Genomic DNA, 22,226 nt, shown 5'->3' with positions numbered 1-22,226 from the left:
TTAAAACTACACAGCTTTTAGTCCTGAACTTTACAATCACAAGACTTTTTAATTAAAATTCTCATTTGATTCATTACTTTTGAGTTATTGAGGCTTGGAGAAAACTCACACATCATTTTTCAGGACACAGAAAGGTGATGCAGAACACAGTGAACCCGTCATGTGTATCTCTGCTCCATCTGACTCTCAGAATCTCTACGAACTTCTACATCGTTTTTTTTTTCCCCGACATACAAAATGAACAGGTTCAAACCTGTACGACGATTACAGTAAACAGGCTATAACACGTGCTAGCATTATAGTAAACAGACAAGTACATGACCTAGCATGAACCAGGCTAAAACATAAACTAGCATTACAGTAAACAGACTATAAACTAGCATTAAAGAAAACAAACTTACACATGAACTACAGTTGCAGTAATTATAACATTCTGGTAAATGTACTGTAATGTAAATGTAATGCTCTAGCATTAGCATTAAGCCTTAAGTCTAATGAACTAGCGTTATATTAAACAGACTAAACATTCAACATTTAAAAACTATTAAACAAATTAAACTTATAGTAATAATCATAACTACACAAAATGACCCAGACTTCAATGGGTTGTGAGGCTAATTTAACTTGAAGGCACCAAGATGTGAAAACTATACATTAAAAAAAAATAAAAGTTACATATTACTACATTTTACATGTAGTTCAGGTGGCACCTGACGTGATTATATTCACTGTTATTTTTCATAGCGGGAAGACCGCCATGCAGATGGGAAAAGATCAGGGTATCAGTTTACCCAGGCCGAATCTGGAGGTGGTTCGTACACGCAGTAAAACTTACCCAAAGAGGAGCACTCAGCCTACAAGTGAGCATCCATCTGTCCATCTAACATCAACATGCTATCACTTCTTCTGATGATTCATTGTCTCTATAGTAACAGCTCAATCACACGGTCGATGTAGATCGAACGGTACAAAGAATGATATAAAGGTGCTGGGATTTAATAGGAAATACGGTGACGCCTTCTATAAAGTGATGTTTGGTTATCAAGCAGGGAAAGGAGTCTCCAGTGTCAGAAAGTTTATCTACCAGGGGAAAGGCTTCAGGACCGAGACATTTCTCAGTAAATTAGCAAGCTGGTAAGGGTCTTTAGGAGGCAGCGAATCTCTTTGTAGATAAAATAATAAGATTGATGACAAAATGGCAGCATATTTAATAAATATTGGATTATAATCATTGAGGAATAAATAAAAATAAGTTGCTGTTATTGGGATGCTTTTGGGCCCCAATATGATTCAGTGTCGTTGATTATTTTCCCCCATTCGCAGAACATGTTACGCCATTCCCAGCTGTCTCGTACAGGATCACACCACAGCCGCAGGATAACGACACTCCAGCATAGCTGTGTAGATGTAATTATTAACACTAAGCTTGTAGGAATTAACATTTATATTGTAACGTGCAGCCTTGGCGCATACTAATCCTGTTATGCTAGATGTGCAAGTCATTCTGCTGCTAGCCATGCTAATTACAGCGATTGTAGAGATTAGGTTCACTTCAGTAACTCACAGGTGTGTCGAAGGAAGCAAGTTCAACACATAACAGCTTGCACTTAGTCGTCTGACAAAGAACGTCTGCTTCCCCGAGGTTCCCCATCACCCAAATATGCAGTCGCGCTGTCTCTCTTTTGCAAATATTGCCTGTATGTACACCGTGCATGTCATAGCACATTGTAAAATTATTGCGATTGTTGAAATCGGTATAAACGTCCTCCACCATTTTAAGCATCCTCACCAATAAGACGACTTCAGTTTCATTGCAGATTTTGAGTATCTAAGGTCCTATTTCGTTTCCTTTTCTTCATGCACATGTAAAACGAAGGGTTTCATAGACAAACAAGGAGTGTTGATTAGGGTTCGGTGAATGCAAGCCAAAAAAAAAAGACTTGATTGCTATTTAGCCTGCAAGAATATGAACAGATGCATGTCAGATGTGAGAATAAAAAAGACACATTTTGAAATAGACTTCTCAAAGCGGATTGAGGTGAGATTTAAAAAGACATGTACTTTTTCATTTAAAGACACAAATACAACGCTATAAAGAATTTCTTTGTCATTTTATTATTCAGATTTTGTGTTAAAGGTGGGGTCTCCGTTGTTTGAAAGCCAATGTTGACATTTGAAATCACCAAAACAAACACGCCCCTAACCCAAATGGGTCCCACCCCTGTATTGATAGCTCCACCCACACATACATACATAACCCAGGCAACTAATGGAAAGAAATGTGTCTTTATCATAGCTGAAGTGAAGAACAATACGATTGCAGATAAACAAACAAGCAAAAATGACACACAAACAATCATGCAAAGGACAGCATATATTAGTTCTGTGTAACAAAACAAAACCAATGTTACTCACCTATCGAGAAGGAAAAAAGCGCCTCGGCGTCTTAAGTAAAGTTGGTCGCATATTCACAGATTGGAGTTTCCAGAGTCAATAACTCCACAAAACGCGGTTGTAGCTGCGTCTCTACATTACTACGATAGAAAAGAGGTGTTATTTGTGTAGTAACAGTGTTTAGCTCAGGAGTTATTGACTCGGGAAACTCCAATCTTTGAATATGTGACCAACTTCCTGCTCCTTCAGTTCTCTCCAGCGCTGGAAAGCTGATCCTATATTAACACGTCCTACTTCTTGCCTTATCGTAAGACTTTCTTCTCTTTCTTTCTTTGTTTTTATCCTCCATGTCAATGTTAAAACCGCTTTCAGCTAATGTCACACATGCGCACTGAACACTCTCTTCGCACATATTGACAAGACACGCCCCTTTCTGCTCATTGGCTACACGTTTGTTTTGATTTTTGTTTAGTTTGTCGTCCCGACTCAGTTTTCTGAAGCATTTCTCAAACAACGGAGACCCCACCTTTAATAATAAGAGATTTAATGTAACAATTTCAAACCCAAGATTATTAACCACTTAAAGGCTCATTAATGAGGATGAACATTGTAATTATTAACACTAAGCTCGTAGGAACATTATAGTTCATCTTAAAATGATGGCGACCACAGGTTAAGTTTGCAGCCACCTGACCATCACACCTATAACGTGCATGTTCCTCTCTTCTGTTATAACCTTAACTCTTCTGAGAAGGCTTTCCACTTGGTATTTGGAGCACGACTTTGGGGATTCGTGCTCTTTCAGCTGCAATAGAAATAGAGTTAATGAGTACTGATGTTAGATGAGGAGGTCTGTGGAACAGTTTACCTTCCAGTTTATTGTAAATGTGTTCAGTGGGGTTGAGGTCAGGGCTCTGTGCAGGACACTCGAGATCTTCCACTCCAACCTTCTCAGACCATGTGTACAAAGACTGGAGGAAATTGTCATGCTGGAACACTTAGTTCCTCTGAAAGGAAACGTTTAATGCTATAGCAAACAAGGACATTATAGAACATGGGTGTCTAATCTTCTCCAGAAAGAACTGATGTGGAGAGCTGCTAAATTTTCTCATCATTAACTGACACAGTTAGCTATGTAAAATCGGCTTGTTAGTTAATCGGGTTCCAGTGTAGCGTAGACATCCAGCTGATGCAAAGATAAATAAATAAATAAATAAATAAATAAATAAATAAATAAATAACTGCAGTTCTTGCAGGGAAAGCAAGCCATTAGTTATTTATCTTAAGGAATATCATTCAGTCATGACTAAGAATTATAGTATATAGTTACAAGGGTGAGTAATGAGAATCTGGAGCCACAATAATTTCTTAAGGTTGTAGAGGTTAGAAATTGTCCACGTCTAGCCCTCTTCCTGTGATACCGGTCCTGTCTAAATGTCACAGAGCGAGGGCACGGATCCTAGTGAGGTGCAGTTGCAACGAGAAAGTGTTTCGATGCTAATTCCCAACTGGAGGCTGATTTTGGGCACATTTGAGTCGTGATGCCATGAGTTGTGGATATTCAGGCCAGTGGGGAAAAAAACGTAAAATACACTAGAAGTGATGCAGAAATCTTTAAAGAAGTTATGTACATAATTATCTAACTTATTTATTAAGGATTTCCTATCCTAACCTAATTACATATTTGCTAGGCTCTGGTTATTTTGGATTCTGACACACACTTGATTAAGTATAAAGCCAAACAAAAGGGCAAACAAACCAAAAACAACTTTGGCTCAGATTCTAACTGAAAGGTATGAAAGGAGTTCTCTTCATAACTCTTGAGTCATCTTTTACTGCTCTACTAAAGCATGCATGAGTTAGTCAGCAGTTTCAGCCTGAGATAATTAGATCTCTAACTTTACAGAGTGACTTTATTCAGTGATGGATCCCCACAGCCACTGTAACGTATGCTTAATCCTGACAGTGATGGATTGTGCTGTGGTGCTGTAACATTAATCTAAAAGTGAAATAGTGCACAGACTCCTTCAATGTGTCTTCTAGGCTTGAACAATGGGAGCCGATCAGTCACAAAGGCAGGAAATTCCCTGGGTGAAGGCCAGGCTAAAGCCAGCACACTCCCACCAGCCAGGAGGTACTGACCTCATCCACACTTTGATAAAAGACTGTGCAGTGAAGCAGATCGTACACCTATTATCAATTCCGTATAACAGTGTGAGATTAAAACGTTGTATTATTTTGTCCAAGCCCCAAAGTGTCCAAGACGGAGAGCGTTTCAGAGGACCAGCCAAGCAGGCACACGGCCCCCTGGGACGAGAACGCACCACAGAGGTACGGTTAAAATAGAGGTCGTGCTTAAATGTGGTTAAAGGTCCGGATAATCCTGCCTGAATGCACGCAAACATGCACAAATACACACAAGCCACGACTTATTGCAAGATAAAGATCAAGTTTTGGATTAAGTCGACTTTCCCTTCCAACCCTTTATGAAAACAAATCACAAATCAGTATAAAGGTATTAGTTGCCAACTGTGTCTCCCATTACTTCAGAACACGAGCTAAGCTTTCTGAAGAAAATGCCAACAGCTTTGGATTTACCAGTTTCCCTTTTATTTCACGCCATAGTTTCAGTGTGAAAGTCTGTCGTTCTTTGTTTTTCCTCAGCGGGTTGTATAACTCGGCCAGCGAGCGAAACAAATCTCCCAAATTCCCGAACACACGCAGACGTTCGCCCTCAGGAGGCAGCGAGAACGAGGTTACGAACTCCTCCAGGCACAGGTACAGGTGTGTGTGTGTGTGTGTGTGTGTGTGTGTGTGTGTGATATTCACATGTGTGTACCTGCCTAAGAAACACCTACCTACAAGGAGCTGTTATTATTCAATTAACAATTTTCCCATTAGTATTACATATCAGATTAAAGCTGGAAAAAAGGAAAAAAAAACATTATGCCAAGATATTCAGAAAGTGTTTTTATTTTAAGGCATAATCTAATACGGGAAAAAAGTTCTATTTAAAATCACACAGTATGATGTCTTTCAATCCTGGGGTCATTTTCCAAGCACTAATACACCCATGTGTTTGCCAGTGAGTCAGCTCAGGTGTGTTTCATGCAGCACAGGATGGTTAAGCACGATTCACAGGTGTTCCCGGTTCAAGTCGTGCATATTTCTGATCATTCCCTCACACTGACACAACCGTGTAAGCTAATTATCAAGCTGTATATGAGCTGATCCAAGCATGTTGGAGCAGGAAATGCAGTAAAGGGTACATAATACGTGACTTCAGCAGGATTATAAGATCACTATCGGTCACAGGGTACAAAAAATGAGCCCAATAAAATATTTATTTGTAGAACAGCACGGTTCAGGGAATAGTTCCAGGCGTAACGTGAACTATAGGGTTGTATTAATGATTGACTATTGAAACAATACCACATTCAAACAAGCATCATACACAGGGATGTGTACGGCAAACGTACCATGTAATCTAAGATTAATATTAAACAGATTTAACAAAAAAAAACATTATTTTTACATCCATAAATTAGACATTATCGCTTTCAAATCAGAACACACTCCATCCAGACCATGTGGTTATATGACTAGAACACACCACCTGGAACACTTATGGTCTGGAGTGTGTTATTCCTTACTTATTGCATTCGTAGGTTGCGTAAACAAATGTTTTGTCATTGTCACTATTGTATATGTAGCTGTCCTGTAAGCTTTACATCATCTGGTGAATTTTACATGAAGTCTTTGCTTTGCTTTGCAGCCTGCTAAGACATTACTAAGACCTCTAATCTCCAATCACGACTAAAGACTCTTTTCTTTTTTCCTCCGTCAATGAAAGCCAAATCAGGTAGAAATTATACAGGCTAAGTACAGCTGTACCTGCTAGAGCTGATTCTGACTCTGCTGCTTGCAAATTGCTCAAACCTGAAGAATTCTGAGCTCCTAACAAAGCTAGACTACGGTACATAAAATAAGGAATTCCACTTTGATTTATTTGTGATATTTTAAACTTTCTGTGTTTGTCTAAATATATAATGGTACTTGGACTCCCTCTAGTGAGAAATCTGTGTAACAATGTTTTCTCATTCAAGTCAGTAGTTTGTAGCTCTTGAATATATTGAGCTGGGAAAAAATGCAGACCAGATAAAAACACACTGACACACTTTATTCATTGTTGTTTTTTTTAAGAGACGCTCTTAGAAAACACTTGAAGTGTTTCAGCTCTTAATATCTACAAAACACCGTTTGTCCAGCACGTCGTCATGCTGCATGATTTCCTTTGACTCCCAGGCTGGAAAGCATACAGACATTCAGATCATGAATATCCTAGAGCTTTCGAGTCGGGGCAGAGAGCCGCCTAGATCCATCCCGAGGCAAGGCACTGATGAAAGAAACCCTAAGAATAAATAAGTACATCTCAAGCATCAAAGCGCATAGGGAGCTTATCTCACAGCCTGAATTTGTAAAGACATTGACTGAGGGAACTGCTATGATCGTTTGCTCTTGCAGGAAAGGCCAGAGCAGTGAGGATCCATCCAGCAAACAGCACCGGAGAAGGTGGGCAGGACACGACAACATACACATTATTATTATTATTATTATTATTATTATTATTATTATTATTATAATTATTATAATTATTATCACCACCACTGTAGTTACTGAAGAAAACTTTTAAACGTAAATAGTAGGATTTTTTTCTCTCTCTCTCTCTCTGTCCGTCTCTCTGTCCATCTCTCTCTCTCTCTGTCCGTCTCTCTCTCTGTCCATCTCTGTTTCTCTCTGTCCGTCTCTCTCTCTCTCTCTATCTCTCTCTCTGTCCGTCTCTCTCTCTCTCTCTCTCTCTCGCTCTCTCTCTCTGTCCGTCTCTCTCGGTCTCTCTGTCTGTTTGTCTCTGTCTGTCTGTCTGTCTCTGTCCGTCCCTTTGTCTATCTAGAATCTATCTAGAGAACAATTTGCCCTCTCAGCAACTTTTAACCCCTCTCTTTTGTCCCCTCAGGTCACGTTCCCGTGGCAACACAAGCAGCGGCAGTGAGTCGGAGAATTCCAACCGAGAGCATCGTAAAAAGAGGAACCGGTACAGAGACTTTTCTTTCTCCACTCACTAAAATCAACACACGAGGAAATCGGTCTTAATGGTCTTCATATAGAATGCATGCACAGTTGTGGTTAAATGCCTGCCGTTAACTTGTTAAATAGGAAAGATTGACACGTTGTCTGTCTAATTTAACATCTACACATAAGAAGATTTTGGTCTGTAACCGTTGTTTGTATGTGTACGCTGTAGATCCCGACAGGAGAACGAGATGGTAGATTCCGGGCCGCAGTGGGAGGCTGTGCTTCGCAGGCAAAAGGAGAAAAACCCGAACGACCCTAACCATCGTCGCTCACGCCATCGCTCTAGATCGTTAGTATTTCTGATTGCAAACACAGCAGTGGTTTCTAAAAGCACTTGTTTGTGGGTTCCATCTCATATTAGTTTTGCTGGAGAAACAAATACTGATGAAATTATTAACATACAAAAAAACCTGCGGTCCGAATGAATTCAATCCAATTCAGATTTATTTGTATAGCGCTTTTAACAATGGACATTGGACAGCGTCTCAAGGCAGCTTTACAGACAAGAAGAAACATAATACAAAAGGTTCATCATGCAAAGATTAATATTAGCCTTATGTTTAAATGTGATTGTGTTTATCCTCAATGAGCAAGACTGTGGCACGGAAAATCTGCCTTCGACAGAAGAGGAAGAAGCAAAGATCCTCTAAAATCCTGTTATTCTCTTCTGGGAAAGCGCTCGGAATTGTGGGGGTTACGATGATAGGTTTTGCCGAAGAAAAATTACACGTGAGGGGGAACAAAAAAAAACTGAACAGCAGCTCATTTGTGCATTATGTTTACTCTTTGTCTTGCCGGGTGTTAATAAGTGACTATACTTTTATTTTTTTTATTTTTTTGTAGAAGAAGTCCAGATGTTCAAGCTAAAGAGCAGCTGTGGAAGCACATACAGTAAGTAGCGATGAGTAGCTCTGATAAAAGCTCATGTGAACGTGTTTACTTGCTCCTAGCAGACAGATGCAACACTTTGGATGACTCACTCCGTCATGGTTGTAATAATTGTGTGTGTGTGTGTGTGTGTGTGTGTGTGTGTGTGTGTGTGTGTGTTCAGGAAGGAGTTGGTGGATCCATCCGGTTTGTCAGAGGATCAGCTGAAGGAGATTCCATATAAGAAAGTAGAGTGAGTGACTTTATTAAGTATGATTATCCACTACACTTATTGTGTAACGGTTGAACAAGGATCTATATGAAGGTTTTTAATGTTATTTTATATCAGTGTCTTAAAGGGAGCAGCAGAAATGCAAAGAGATTACCGGAAACGGTAGACAAAATTAATCTAGACAAAATTCATGCCCTCGTGACCGTTTAAATGGTAGCAACTTTAAGCACAAAATATGGCTCATGTTGTGATTTTACCAGTTACATCACTGGGGAAAAAAAAAGCTTTTGATCCTATTTTCCTTACTGTCTTTTAAAATGACCGGATATCTCATTTCAGAACTCAAGGTGACCCGATCCGTATCCGGCACTCTCACTCTCCCCGGAGCTACCGACAGTACCGGCGCTCGCACTACTCCGACGGAGAGAGGTCTGTCCTCTCAGAGGTCAAGTGAGTCCAGGAATAATTTTGTTCAATTCAAAGATCACGTTTCCCTTCAATAGGTCATTCACATCGACAAAAGAAACAACTTAACTTTTTTTTTTTTAGCTCTCGGACTGATCTGGTGCCTCCGCTTCCTGTTACACGCACCGTAGACATTACCGGGTCCAGTACTGCCACCTCACAGGTGAGGCCTGGATTTATTTAGAGAAAACACCGTCATACACGTACTGTATATGTGAATATGAGGTTATTATCTCAAGTCTGCTGTTTCTTATTTCAACATTCTGACACAGACATCCAGGCGTGTAAGAGAGTGTAATGGTCTGTGTGGTCTGTATGCAGAAGAGGGCAGATAGACATCTTCTCTGAGGGTGTTAAGCCAACCAGTGATTATAAGCTGCAAAGGAGGCTATTGTGTGACATGGGGTTTGACAAATAGGGTATAAAATGGCTTTAATGAGAGGAACAGATATACCGAGTATGTTACCATACAGTACATACCAACTGCTCTTACTGTTCACGAAGGCTAGACAGTATTTGTATGTGCTCAGAAATGAGCGATGCTGTGAGATGTTTTTACAGTCCTGTTTAAAAATGTCTGTGTTTTTCTTTGAGCAGAAGAAGAATGGCTCCAAAGACAACCTGTCAGAGAGCTCTGGACAGGAGACAAAAAGCAGCATCAAGTCAGCGATAAACCCACACAGCACTCGGGTGAAAAACGAAACATGACCCCTTTCCTGACTTTCACCACGGAAGGTTAGGCGAGGTAACGGACCATACTCTGAGACCTGGAAGTATTCAACACTAATAAGTGGAAATATCAGACGGACAAGAGCTTGTCTAATAAATAAGTTAGTGTTCATTTAAAAAAAAAAAAAAAAAGCCATTTTGTAGTTGAACGAACATGATGACAAGTGTTTTAAAAACCACTCATTCTATTCTGACAATCAGAAGGATAATGAATCATTTATATAGCGAACACTGCACAGTCTTTAAGGTGTTACACAGCACACTGGTTTGGACATTTTTATACAGTATTAAATATTCTCGAGCTCGTTATCGTACATGTGGATATTATCACACAGACAGATTTGTATTTGTGTCCTCTGACCGTAGACTAACTACAATTTCTGTAGAAAACTGTTGCTGCTGTAAGTCTTTGTATTGTCTTTCTTTGCTGTTAGGAAATACACTGGATATGTTTAGCTGTAGTTGAGCCGGAGACTCAATAAATGGTTTATATTTAAAAAGTCTACACACCTTTTGTTAAAATGGCAAGTGTGCTCAAAATGTTCAATCTCATGTTCCAGAGTAATCATCGAGTCAAGAAGCTGTCATCCATGAAATTCTTCTAATTAACCTCAAAATAAAGGTCAGCTGTTTCCGTGGGTTTTTACTTCACATCTTCTCAGTTTCATACAAACCGCCGAAAGCGGAGCTTACAAAGCAGGCACGACGTCTCACTCGTTAAAGGTATGGAAAAAGCAAAAGAGTTACAAATTTCCAAAACGTTAGCCGTATCATGGAACACATTTAATCGCCATCATCAACAAATAGAACATGGAGCACCACGGTGACATCAGCAAGAACATGACGTCCCAACAGAAGGGGACGCTGCCAAGGGAGCTAAAGGTATATAATATTTGAGTAGTTTTTAAACGGATCACTGATCACAGATCACTTAGTTTCTCTGCTTTTACACCTGATCTTTGTTCTTTATCAAAGATGGACACAAAAATTTGTAGAGTTGTACATTCACGGTCCAAATTTAAGGGGCTGAAAATAAAAGATGCAGAATTTGTACAGTTGTACAAATTAAATACAAAAAAAAATAATACATATACATCATGAATATAGAAATGGTAAAGGGACACAGTTTTACATCGAGGTCCTTCTGAATGTAAAAAAAAAAAACAAACACGGATTTTAATCTCCTGAGTAATCCGATTGTGATGGAAATCAATGGTTAGTTATTGGTTTTATATATAAAATATATATAAAATATAAATTGGTTTTATATATATATATATATATATATATATATATATATATATATATATATATATATATAGTATATATATATATATATATATATATATATATATATATATATATATATAGTATATATATACTGTATATATATACTGTGTATATATATATATATATATATATACATACACACACACACACACACACACACACACACATATGTATGTATCTTTTTATACGTTGCCTTTTTAGTCACACATTAAATGCTCAGTATTTTTGGTGGAGGTCATTTCAGAATTGTTCCTTCCAGGGATTAACTGACCATTTCCAGCTTGACCATTTCAGACCAGATGTCCAGTGTTTACAATTTCTCGCCATTAGGGGGAGACACTTAACAATTTCTATTGGCTCAGTAATTCAGATTCTTTCAGAAGAAGCATCAGTCATTCCAACTGATAGGGAATGTTTTAAAAAACTGGAATGTTTGTATAATTTGCTCTTAGTCGGTGTTAAAAAATAAATTTGTACAGTTTATTCAGTAATCATATAATCCTGGACAGGATTGCAGGAGCACTGGAATGGAGTCAGGTAAATTAACAACGGATGGGATCGCAGGCATTTTTTATTGTGGACTTTATATGAAACATGTTTAGATTTTCTACAGTTTCGACCAGTAAATGATCTGTGAACACGTGGACACTTGCGTCACAGAATATTGTAGTATTTTAAGCTCTTGCTAAAACAACCAAATCCTCTGTTACTACAGTACAAGCAGAAAGACAGGAAAAAAACAGCTGTATTGAACAGAAACATGCCTTATTTAGAAGAACACAGCAACTTTTGTCAAACGACATACTGAACCCAAGTGGTAGTTGTTTGTTGGTTACAAACACAACGTACATCCAGAAGTATTTTATTATAAGAATCTTTGCTTCAGACCTGAGTTTCTGAGCTCTGTGCCCTTCTCTGCTTGAACCTAATTGAACTCAAAGATTTTGGATGAAAGCCAAATACCAAAGATTTCACCAAGCCTTAATGTGTAATTTAAGAATTTGTTAAGGCCTTATGCAGCTTTAGAAGCTATCGACATTGTTAAACTACCAGTGTATTCAGTCTGAAAAGGTCATGATATTGAGGTTACATAGAATTGTCTGAGACGTTTAGATTTAAAGCCTTCTGTATTTCTGATGGGCAAGCTTTGTTTCTGTGAGGCCGCTGGATTTAATGTTTACTTTTACTGAGCTGTGTCCTCATCTCAACTCGATCTAGCACTGACTTAGCACTGGTTAAGTTTAGTCTACAGTAGGAACATGTTTGGTCTGGCAAAAGCAAACCCTGGTGGTTCATTTTGGTTGAGATGAACACAAATGTGTCTTCTTAAAACTGCAACTAGTAGTAATTTTGTTTAGTAAACGTGCGTACGTAAACCGTGTCCGCTGTTCTAATACATCTGCACTGAAGCCACAGCAGGAAGAGAGTTCTGTGCGTTGTGGCAGAGCTCCAACAAATGTATGCCAAATGCACTCGTTCACCTCGATGGATTGTGAAAATGTGGAAGGGAGGGGCGAGATTCAGAGAGCGCTGAGATTCTTACTTGTGATTTGGGACGGACGTTTTTCACCCCATGGGAGCTTTCAATGTTGAAAAGATTTTAAAGGCATTATGGAAAGGTTTGTATTTTATTCTCTGCAGCCATTCTTGGGCATAGACCTGTTTTTTTTTTTCTCATAAACCCAGAAACCCTAACAGTTTACAGATGGCCTCATCTCATCACAATGATGTTTAACCATGTTTTTCAGAGCAACAGTTCTCTCCATTTTTTTTTTTATTTATTTTTTTTTTTTTTTTGTTTGGGAATGGAAACAGTTTAGGCTGCATCTGGCAACCCGAAAGCATCCTGTGGGTCCTTGAGGACAACAGCTTTCTGCACAGGGTCTTGCATAAACAGGATTTCACCCTTTCCTGTGTGGAGACCTATTATCAAATTAGCAAAGCGAATAACCATCATTCATGTGGACTTAATGGTTTTTCCAGCCATTAAAGCTCAGCTTTGTAAATCCTTGCATTGTTCTTATAGTAGGCTTTCCTGCTCATGGTTCTTGGATATTTTTCAACTTATCATAAAACCAGAATTAAATCAGGCAACTTGGAGCAAAAAAAAAAAAACAAAACAAAAAAAAAAACACAGATAACACAAATTATGTCATAAATGACTAGTACACTTGTGTTGAGCACATCAATAAATCAATAAATCTTGTTTCCAATGAGGAGCACTGAGGACAGAAATGGGAACTCCTCCTTTAAGGTTATGACTAGTCCTCAAGTCTCCAAAAGCCATTGTCTCCTTTTAGCCATAAAACTGTAACACATCATCATTCTGGGAGCACGGTGGCTTAGTGGTTAGCACGTTCACCTCACACCTCTAGGGTTGGGGTTCGATTCCTGCCTCCGCCTTGTGTGTGTGGAGTTTGCATGTTCTCCCCGTGCCTCGGGGGTTTCCTCCGGGTACTCCGGTTTCCTCCCCCGGTCCAAAGACATGCATGGTAGGTTGATTGGCATCTCTGGAAAATTGTCCCTAGTGTGTGAATGAGTGTGTGTGTGTGTGCCCTGCGATGGGTTGGCACTCCGTCCAGGGTGTATCCTGCCTTGATGCCCGATGACGCCTGAGATAGGCACAGGCTCCCCGTGACCCGAGGTAGTTTGGATAAGTGGTAGAAGATGAATGAATGAATGAACATCATCATTCTAAAGCTCGTGATGTTTTCATGTTTTCAGCCACAAGGTCATTTCTCAAAACTGAGGAACCGAGTTAAGCACCAAGCAAAAAATGGTCTGTCTTGAGGAATATGAGGTCTTGAACATGTTCATATCTGGGCTGGATCTCTCAAGCAATGTTTTGGCTAAATGGTATGGAGAATATTTGTGGGAATGCAGCAGGATTTTTGTTGGTGCTTTAGCTGTTTTCTGATTTTCACCAGACAGACCGACCTCAAAGGACTCGGGAGTTAAACTCCTGCATGTCTTCGTCTGGTGCCCTTTATCTTTGTCTGTGGCATGTCTAGGAGATAAGCACCCTGTGAAGTTGCTACCTGGAAGTGTGATATGGATGTCCTTGGAAGAGGATAAAAGAGATCTAGGAAGAGAACATCTTGAGGAAGGTTAATCACAATCAGGTGGAATGATGTGAACTTACAGTATCGGAAGTCAAAAGAGTTGAAGCTTTTTTTTTTAATCTCTGAAACAACAAATCTTACTATAGAACTTTCAGTTCCTTGGTGTCCTTTAATCGAGGTACGGCTATGACTGCTATTTTACTTAACCTTCACCCTGGCAGTAGTTCATGCGTACCCATTAACTGAGAAATGGACACCTTATTAATTCGCCCTCAACTTGGTTAAAAGCATTAACGTTATGTGAGCACGTAACACACACTACTGGTAACACATTGGCAGTGAAAGGCCTTTTTGTGCTAGGAATCGATACAAATACGATTTAGTCCAAGAAGGAAAAGATGTTTTTATGTTCACTGGAGAGCAGATCTCATCATTTTATATTTCATAATCATAACCAATCGTTCAGATAAAGCCAAAAATGACACACACTTCAAGCCAAAATTTCAAAGCCACACCTCCTGCCTCATAGAAAGCTGTTAGAAATATTGAAGAGAAAACATTTGTGCATACTGGCATTTTCCAAACTGCAAAAAAAATGAACATGAAAAACCAAAAGACTAAGGTGTCTGTGTTGAGGACTAATTCTAAGTGGGTCGAGATCAGCGAGGCTTTGTGCAACTTTAGTTTCCTTGCAGCAGTTTCCATGTGACTAAAAACTGAGAGATGTTTCATTCCCTTCAGAAGGGCACCACAAAGAGAGGTTTCTAATGAAACTGGTTATTATTGTGGAGTTTATTTTCCACCATTTAGTGGAAAATCTACTGCATAAGAGCACGAGTTGGAAATAAGATGCTGAAATAAAGGCTGATGATAATGATAATACCCTTTTGTGGGTATTATTAAGAACTTGTCATGGGGCTTGTGAAGGGACTTGTTTGTTAACTTGAGTGAACTTCAGAGCTTAAGGCTTACAGTAGGAACATGCATGATCTGAGGGGAATGGTACAAAAAAAAAAGCTGGGTGTAAACTAGCCAGACTTAATCTGGAACCAGGTCCGGAAGGGAGGTTTTCAGGAGACGGAATGGTCGCTAATCCACCTACAGTACAGTCAGGTCCATAAGTATTTAGTGACATCAGTGACACAGTTTTTTGAAGGGCTATTGAAGGGCTATTCAAACAAAACAAACAATTTGAAATAAAGCGTTATTTTGAATACTTGGATGCAAATAATTGAAACATGTCCAAATGCTCAATCCCTAGATATGCTTTGCTATAGCTTTACTGCACTCACCCTTAGTTTTCCGCTTTCCCACGTGTCTTCAGTAAATGAAAAGCATGCTCAATTGAGCTAAGGTCAGTTGACTGACCATTCCACTTCTTTACCTTTAATGGGTTGCTTTCACCGAGGTCATTATCCATCTGTACTGTGAAGCAGCGTGCGTTCATCCATCGCTTTTTGCAGCATTTGACTGCATCTGAGCAGAACTTATAGCAGCTCAATACACCACACAATTCATTCTATTTCTATCAGCAGTCACGTCATCAATAAACACCAGCGAACCAGTTCGATTAGCAGCTGTACATACTGTACTCATGCCATAACACTGCCTCCACCATGCTTGACAGAATAACGCGCACCATTCTGCTATTTCATCTGGCCAAAGAAACCTGTTCCAGACTTGGCCAGGCTTATTAGACATTTTCTAGCAAAGTCTAGCTCTCTGATAGGACTGTTTTTTTTTAGCCTAACAAAGGCACTTGCATTGACTGCTTATAGGTCAATTGTCCAAATATTTTGGAGTTTAAGGGAAATCTTTCTTCTTACTTAGCGCAAAGGGCAAAGGGAAAAAAAACAGACACAAAAACCACCTTGAGAGCTTGCATGTTTATTGGATTACCGCTTAAATGGTCAAAATTACTTGTACAATACATAATGCTTTGTTATTGATCACAAGCTGACTTTTTTTTTTTTGTATCTTTTTACACCAATAGTTATTATAGTATTTCAACATCAGACCCTACCTAATCTACGCTATTTACAGGAGCTAGAATACCTAGCCTATGAAAAGAGAAAATGCAAACAGTCCAGACGAAGATGAAAACGAATCAAAGCGGAAAGCATGCAGCCGATGCACTAGGGAAGATCTAGAGCAAGCTGGGAAGGTTCCCACGGTAGTGGGGGAAAAAAAAAAGAAAAGACAAAGAAACTAAAGTGGGCTTTCAAGTTGGTTGTCGATTTGGGATTTGTTTAAAAGTATACGTTTAACTGGAAGCAAAGACAAAACTGCAAATACTGAAGGACGACAGCTTGCTACTGAATCACCCAAAATAAAGAGAAAGCTTTTTGGTTTCTATCCTCAAGGTGACCTACGAGTCGTTCACAAAAACCATCCGTCGATGAACACTAATTCATCAGTGCTACATTTTAGCTTAGGAAAAGAGCATGATCAGGTCGTGTGCTGTGAGATGTGAGGGTCTTGGCTGCGAGAAGCATCTTCTAATTACTGTCTGGTAAAGACTATGCAGCTGATTTTAAGCCTAAACCAACCTTTCCATGGACGAATTCATGTGGGAGGGGGAACAAAGTATGATTTTTTTTGGAACTGTCCTACAGGAAAGCTGGTGCCTTTTTCTGGGTGAACAGATTGACATATTAAGCAAAAGACAAAAGAAACCAACTCTCTGCCCAACGTTCCATTCTTTAAGTGCTAAAGACGTTCCTGGAGACAGGTCCTTGACATAGTACTATCAAGGAAAAAATGCTCACAAGATGGTATGCTATTTTGCCACTGCCAAATGATCTAGAGCCAGTAAGTGCGACTAATGCCTCGTATAAGCTCTTGACCTTAAGGGTATAAACATTAATAATTGCAGTTTTGTGATTGCTCCCGCTGTTCTTTTTTTAAATTTTTTTACCTTTTATTTTTTTTATTATTTATTTTTAAATCACCCTCTTTAAAGAGACTCCTCTGAGAAAAATATTTTGTGGTCTTAGTTTTCTTTGTACACATCATTTTCTTTATTTATTTTTCGTTTAGTCCAAAGAGAAAGCCGCACAGAAACGACAGTGGGTGGAAGGACGGAAGGAGGGGCGGAGGCAGGAGGGAAGGGGAGAAGGAAAAAAATTAAAAAGTCGATCCAGACCAAGTTACAACGACCATACGACAAAGAACCAAACACCTTCTCCAGACGTGAAGAGATATGAAATAACCATCTCAGCTACCTTACCAAGGAGCAGATTAAAGTCCAAAATAGCACCATTCATCAGTGTCTCAAATCCGTGGCAGCATCTCAATCACTTACCACAAGGAAACAATGCGGTTTCTACAGCTACTTCTATATCACAACGCACATGATTACACTTTAATATACCGGCAAAGCAAAAGAAAAAAAAACAAAACAAAAGAAAAAAGAAGCCAAAAAAATTCATCAAAGCAAAGTTAAAAAAACGTTTTTAAAATTACTGTGTACTACAAAGCGTCTAGTAACTGCATGGGAATTTGGGGACTCTTAGCCTCAGTAAATACTGTTGAATGTGTGTTATAAGTTTCAGTAGTTAGTGTGTGAAGACAAGATCAGTTGCTGTAGTTTAAAGTGGATCTGAAAATAAAGAAACAAATGGACAAACTGACTGATGAAATCTGGCAGAGATTAGTGTGCTGGAAAAAGTGTGGACTTGGCTTGTGGGTATATTGATCGTTTATTTCTCCCTCCCGATGTATTTATCCCTAGCAATGTGACTGAAGATGTAACATTGGAACGTATTAAATACTGAAGTTTCAGAGAGTCTGTGGAGAAACACAATGGTACCAACACTGAGGGGAGGGGGAAAAAAAAACAATTAACAAAATATATAATAAAGGATCTTGCTTCTGTAGGTAGTGGACAAGTGGGTGACATGCTGCTGCAGATGTTCTCGGCCCTTTGGAGGTTGTAAACGATGCAGACTTGCAGGTCTGTACAGCTCCAAATCTGTCAGCTCTGTCGCGAGGTGCTTTGTGGTGCTTGCCGCTACTTTGTGTCCTCCCAAGAACGTGAACTTATCAAGGCTTAGAGTCCCGAGCGTTTCTATCATAGTATTAAAAAAATCACACAGATGGGGAGGAAAATGGCCCCACAGTCATATTTCATCTTTATCACATACCATAAAAATGAGAATATACACAATTTAGGAAAAACAGAAACTATACAAGAAGGCTCTTTAAAGAAGATTCCATGTTAATAAACAACTTCTATCCTACATCCAGCTGAAGGAAAGCTGAATTTTCGCTGTGGCGCCCCATCGCCCAGGCCTGCACAGGGGCCCAGATGTTAACCCTGAGACAGAGAGGAGACATGAAAGAGAAGAGAGAGGAGGTGATGTGCCAAGGCATCTGCAGCTCATACAGCCAGTTTTCTGTTCAATCTTAATTCCGTACTGGTTGTTTTGAGATTTGGAGTACTGGAACATACCTCTGGGGATCCTCCATTGCTCCTGTCAGTTTAATTCTGCAGCAGGAAGCTTGAAGAGAGAGAGAAAAAAAAACATGAGGGCTATTAACAATTTTGGTATTGGAATGACAAACAGCACACAAACACGCTAACGACATGAGAACATTTACCCCTGGTGCATTTCTGACCATTGTGCGAAGTGGCAAAGGACAATAAGCTTAGCAACAATCAAAGCCAATGCCTTTAGGGGTGGAGCATATTTAGTCGCTGTCAGATGAGAGTTAGACTAACTGTAATTGGATCTTTCCTCCAATACATCAGACCACAGACTTTTCCAAATAAGGAATGTGTAACATCCCCGATTGATCTCGACCCAAAAGGAGCTCAGGAGACAGCCGTACCAAATCCTAAGAGACAAACTAAGAAAACTGATCATCCATAAGCAAAAGCACACATGGCCACAATAGCACAGCCCCGGCACCTGTTCAAATCCTTTCTATTCTGCTTCCCCGACTGCAGCTCTGGAGCGTTTCCAAGCCAAGTAAAAAGAGGTCACTACCCCCCCTTCTCCCTCCTCCCGTCCTGTCTCTACCCGCCACTGCGAACCCGATGAACCCTCAGTGCTGCTGCAGCGCGCGCACAGTCAGGAAAATGCAAACTTCTAACTGAGCAAGGAACACTGGCAATGGTGCCCAACATTGCCTGGTACTGCTGCAGATTCTGACTAGATGAAAGGAAATCCAAAGAAGGTACTATAACAGGAAGGCAGAAGAAACTGAATCAATAAAAAAAATAATAAAAAAAAATCAATCAGGGGCTAATAAAAAGAAATTCCAATAGAGATCAAAGATAAACTGAAAAGAAAAGACATCCGAATGCATGCATGCAAAAAAATAAGCAATGAGAAAGCAAGGACGTGTGTTATCAACCGGTACACATTTTAATGCAACAACAAATGTATTATGAAAATGCTTCATTTTTTGGGAAAGATGCACAAGCTCACCATGATTGTCGGTCTGCGGGAGTGGCTCTTGTACTGCAGAGGACTGGAGATCTCTAGGAGACAAAATAAGATAGAGGGGTGTCTCTTGAATGTGGCTGCAGCTTTAATGGAACAGACTGTGCTTTGCCCTTGGTGTGTGTGTGTGTGTGTGTGTGTGTGTGTGTGGACGCATAAAGCATTTTAAGATGGGAGACACACTGGCATGTCGCAGCCCGCCTGTATGACCTCATCAGCCCCTGCAGCTGGCTATGTGTAGGCTAGAGAAAGCCATAGAGCTGCTGGAGCCCAGAAATAATCATAAATTAAAAGGGGGGAAAAAAAAAAATCAATGTCTGAGACGAGCTCGAGTCATGTTCCTGACTGGACAAACAAATGAGCAAAATATCCCAAAGTTTCAGAGAGAATTCCTCGTTATATAAAATCCACCATCAAAGGAAACCTCTGTGTGTCTGTGTGCTGGACACATTTAGCATTCGTGTCTGGCACGTTTTATAGACGGCTACAAGACCGAGACAGACACTTTACCAAAACATTCTACATTTAAAATAAAAGCACCTTAAGTACAGAGACTAGCCATATTTCCACAGCATTGCTAACGAGAGCGCAAACGATTCAACCGCCTTCGCCTCGCGCTGCTAAATACAAAGTTAAATGCTAATTAAAACCGGATAAAAATGTACGTTTTCTTCTCTGTAAAGAAAGGAACGACATTAAAAACGGACAAATTTGACCACCACGGTGTCGTTCGGCTACAAAGACCCGAATTTATGCTTTGAAGCTCAGTTTCCTGAACAAAGAAACGGCTTGCTAAGCTAGCAAAGCTAACGAAGCTCGGCTAGTTCTATGGAATGGCGTTAGCTAGCAAAGCTAACTGTAACGACAGCAACGACGGGTTACAGTTTGGGTTCAACGCCGTATTAGAGATCGTCTTTTTATTTAAAATTACCCAGTGTTTCGTATTCAGACTTGTTTATTTAACAACAAACGACCCACAAATCAAAAGGCACAGAAACCTAATTAGCTTTTAAAATAGTCTCGAACTCGTGAAGTCCTTTTGTGACCCGAGAGTCATTAAATCATACGTTTTATATAAAACACGGGCAAACGGCGCCAGTCAGTAAACACGTGTCAACGCTTTTAGTCTGAAGCTACAGCTCAGGATTCGGTCAGGATGCAAACTTACAGTTAAAATCTGCTTTTCTTGTCCGCTTTCAGCCCAAGTTTCCACCTGCAAATAGTGAAATACAGCCTTGTACGTGGTGCATGAAAATGCTCCGGAAAATTACACCTTCTAACGGGTTTCACCAAGACGTCGTGGTGAGCGGTTTAATATTCAATGCTGTTTGAATATAATCCAGACTGATATGAATGGCGTGGGGCCAGGAGCCCCTTACGGGCTGCACTGCAGCCTCAGACAGACTGCTTACTCGGCACGGCAGCAAGAACAGTCGTCCAGGCTCCCCTCAGTCTGACGAGAAAGGCCTCCGTTCCAAATCGCACTAAAATTATTAGCAAAGTGCACTACGTAGGGAGTAGGTTGTACTTTATTTACACTCTATCTAGTAGCCCTATACAGGGATAAAGGCTGGTTTGGAACGCGTCCAATCAGAGCGCGATGCCATAAAGCCAACAGTTTAGTTCCGGCCGGAAATATCGCTGATTGGTCAGAGCTTTTTTTTTTTTTTTACCGTTAACCAATAAGGACGCGAGGATTCTGTTAGTTAGAACTGAAATAAATAGCTGTTGTGCTTTAAAGAGACAACGATCCTTGTATTTCTGTTTAAAGATAAAATAAAAATCATTTAGCTATTGTTTGAGTAAATAGCCATATAACTGTTTTATTCTTTTATTTAATGTCTGAATAAATGGTTATGTAATTTGATAACATGTTTATATATTTATCCTGACAACAACAAAAATAATAATAATAATAACAACAACAACAATAATAATCATAATAAGCATAATAGTAATAATAATAATACTAATATTTAATAATATTTAATAATAATAATAATAATAATAATAGTAGTAGTAATAAAATAATACTAAAATAATAATAATAATCATCATCTCATTGGTATTTGAATGTACATTTTACATTTAGCAGACATCCTCATCCAGAGTGACTTACAACTGAGCAACAAGGGCCTTGCTCAGGGGCCCAGCAGTGGCAGCCTGGTGGACCTGGGGTTCGAACCCATGACCTTCCGATCAGTAGCCCAACACCTTAGCCACTGAGCTACCACATCCCACATGAAATATCTGACAATTCAGATGTAGCAGAACTGCAGCTAGGGCTCTTGTGGAGTGTGGGTGTATGCCCACTTAGAAAAGATTGTTGTCTGACACTGTGATATTCATGGCAAGAAAAAAGTATGCTGTTCCTGTCTGCAACAAGGGATTGCTCTGCGACTGTGAGAACATGTAGTCTTCTGATTCCTCACTGCCATCCTCAGCATCCAACTGGTAGTACAATGTATTTCTGCAAGCATTTACCAAATGCATTCTGCCTCAGAATCATGACATTTATTTATTTATTTATTTATTTAAGTTACAGTGATTTTAATGACAATGTTGGGAACACCATAAAGGCTTGATGTGACAAAAATGCAGAAA

General features: G+C 39.6%; 1 protein-coding gene and 1 long non-coding RNA gene across 2 annotated transcripts in view; one reads left to right on the top strand and one right to left on the bottom strand.

The window, feature by feature from the left end:
• Window positions 1-10,392, top strand: part of epb41l4a (erythrocyte membrane protein band 4.1 like 4A) — a 38,489-nt gene extending 28,097 nt beyond the window's left edge. Inside the window, exons 12-23 of the mRNA XM_060896335.1 lie at window positions 745-860; window positions 4,438-4,528; window positions 4,642-4,725; window positions 5,059-5,172; window positions 6,919-6,966; window positions 7,409-7,486; window positions 7,697-7,816; window positions 8,371-8,418; window positions 8,579-8,647; window positions 8,966-9,076; window positions 9,176-9,254; window positions 9,689-10,392. Coding sequence (XP_060752318.1) covers window positions 745-860; window positions 4,438-4,528; window positions 4,642-4,725; window positions 5,059-5,172; window positions 6,919-6,966; window positions 7,409-7,486; window positions 7,697-7,816; window positions 8,371-8,418; window positions 8,579-8,647; window positions 8,966-9,076; window positions 9,176-9,254; window positions 9,689-9,799 — 1,069 coding nt within the window. The 3' untranslated portion in view covers window positions 9,800-10,392. The remainder of the gene's footprint in view (window positions 1-744; window positions 861-4,437; window positions 4,529-4,641; window positions 4,726-5,058; window positions 5,173-6,918; window positions 6,967-7,408; window positions 7,487-7,696; window positions 7,817-8,370; window positions 8,419-8,578; window positions 8,648-8,965; window positions 9,077-9,175; window positions 9,255-9,688) is intronic.
• A 5,651-nt stretch (window positions 10,393-16,043) lies between these two features.
• LOC132863079 (uncharacterized) lies at window positions 16,044-21,085 on the bottom strand. The gene is made up of 4 exons (XR_009650090.1): window positions 20,791-21,085; window positions 19,608-19,660; window positions 18,626-18,674; window positions 16,044-18,490 (listed from the first exon to the last, which is right to left on the bottom strand). It is a non-coding gene; the product is annotated as an uncharacterized LOC132863079 (long non-coding RNA).
• Between the last annotated feature and the right edge of the window lie 1,141 nt (window positions 21,086-22,226).

The sequence above is a fragment of the Tachysurus vachellii genome, chromosome 20 (assembly GCF_030014155.1).
Source record: "Tachysurus vachellii isolate PV-2020 chromosome 20, HZAU_Pvac_v1, whole genome shotgun sequence".
Lineage (NCBI taxonomy): Eukaryota > Metazoa > Chordata > Actinopteri > Siluriformes > Bagridae > Tachysurus > Tachysurus vachellii.
Note: the sequence above shows the minus strand (reverse complement) of the source record. Positions and strands in the feature narration are given on the sequence as shown.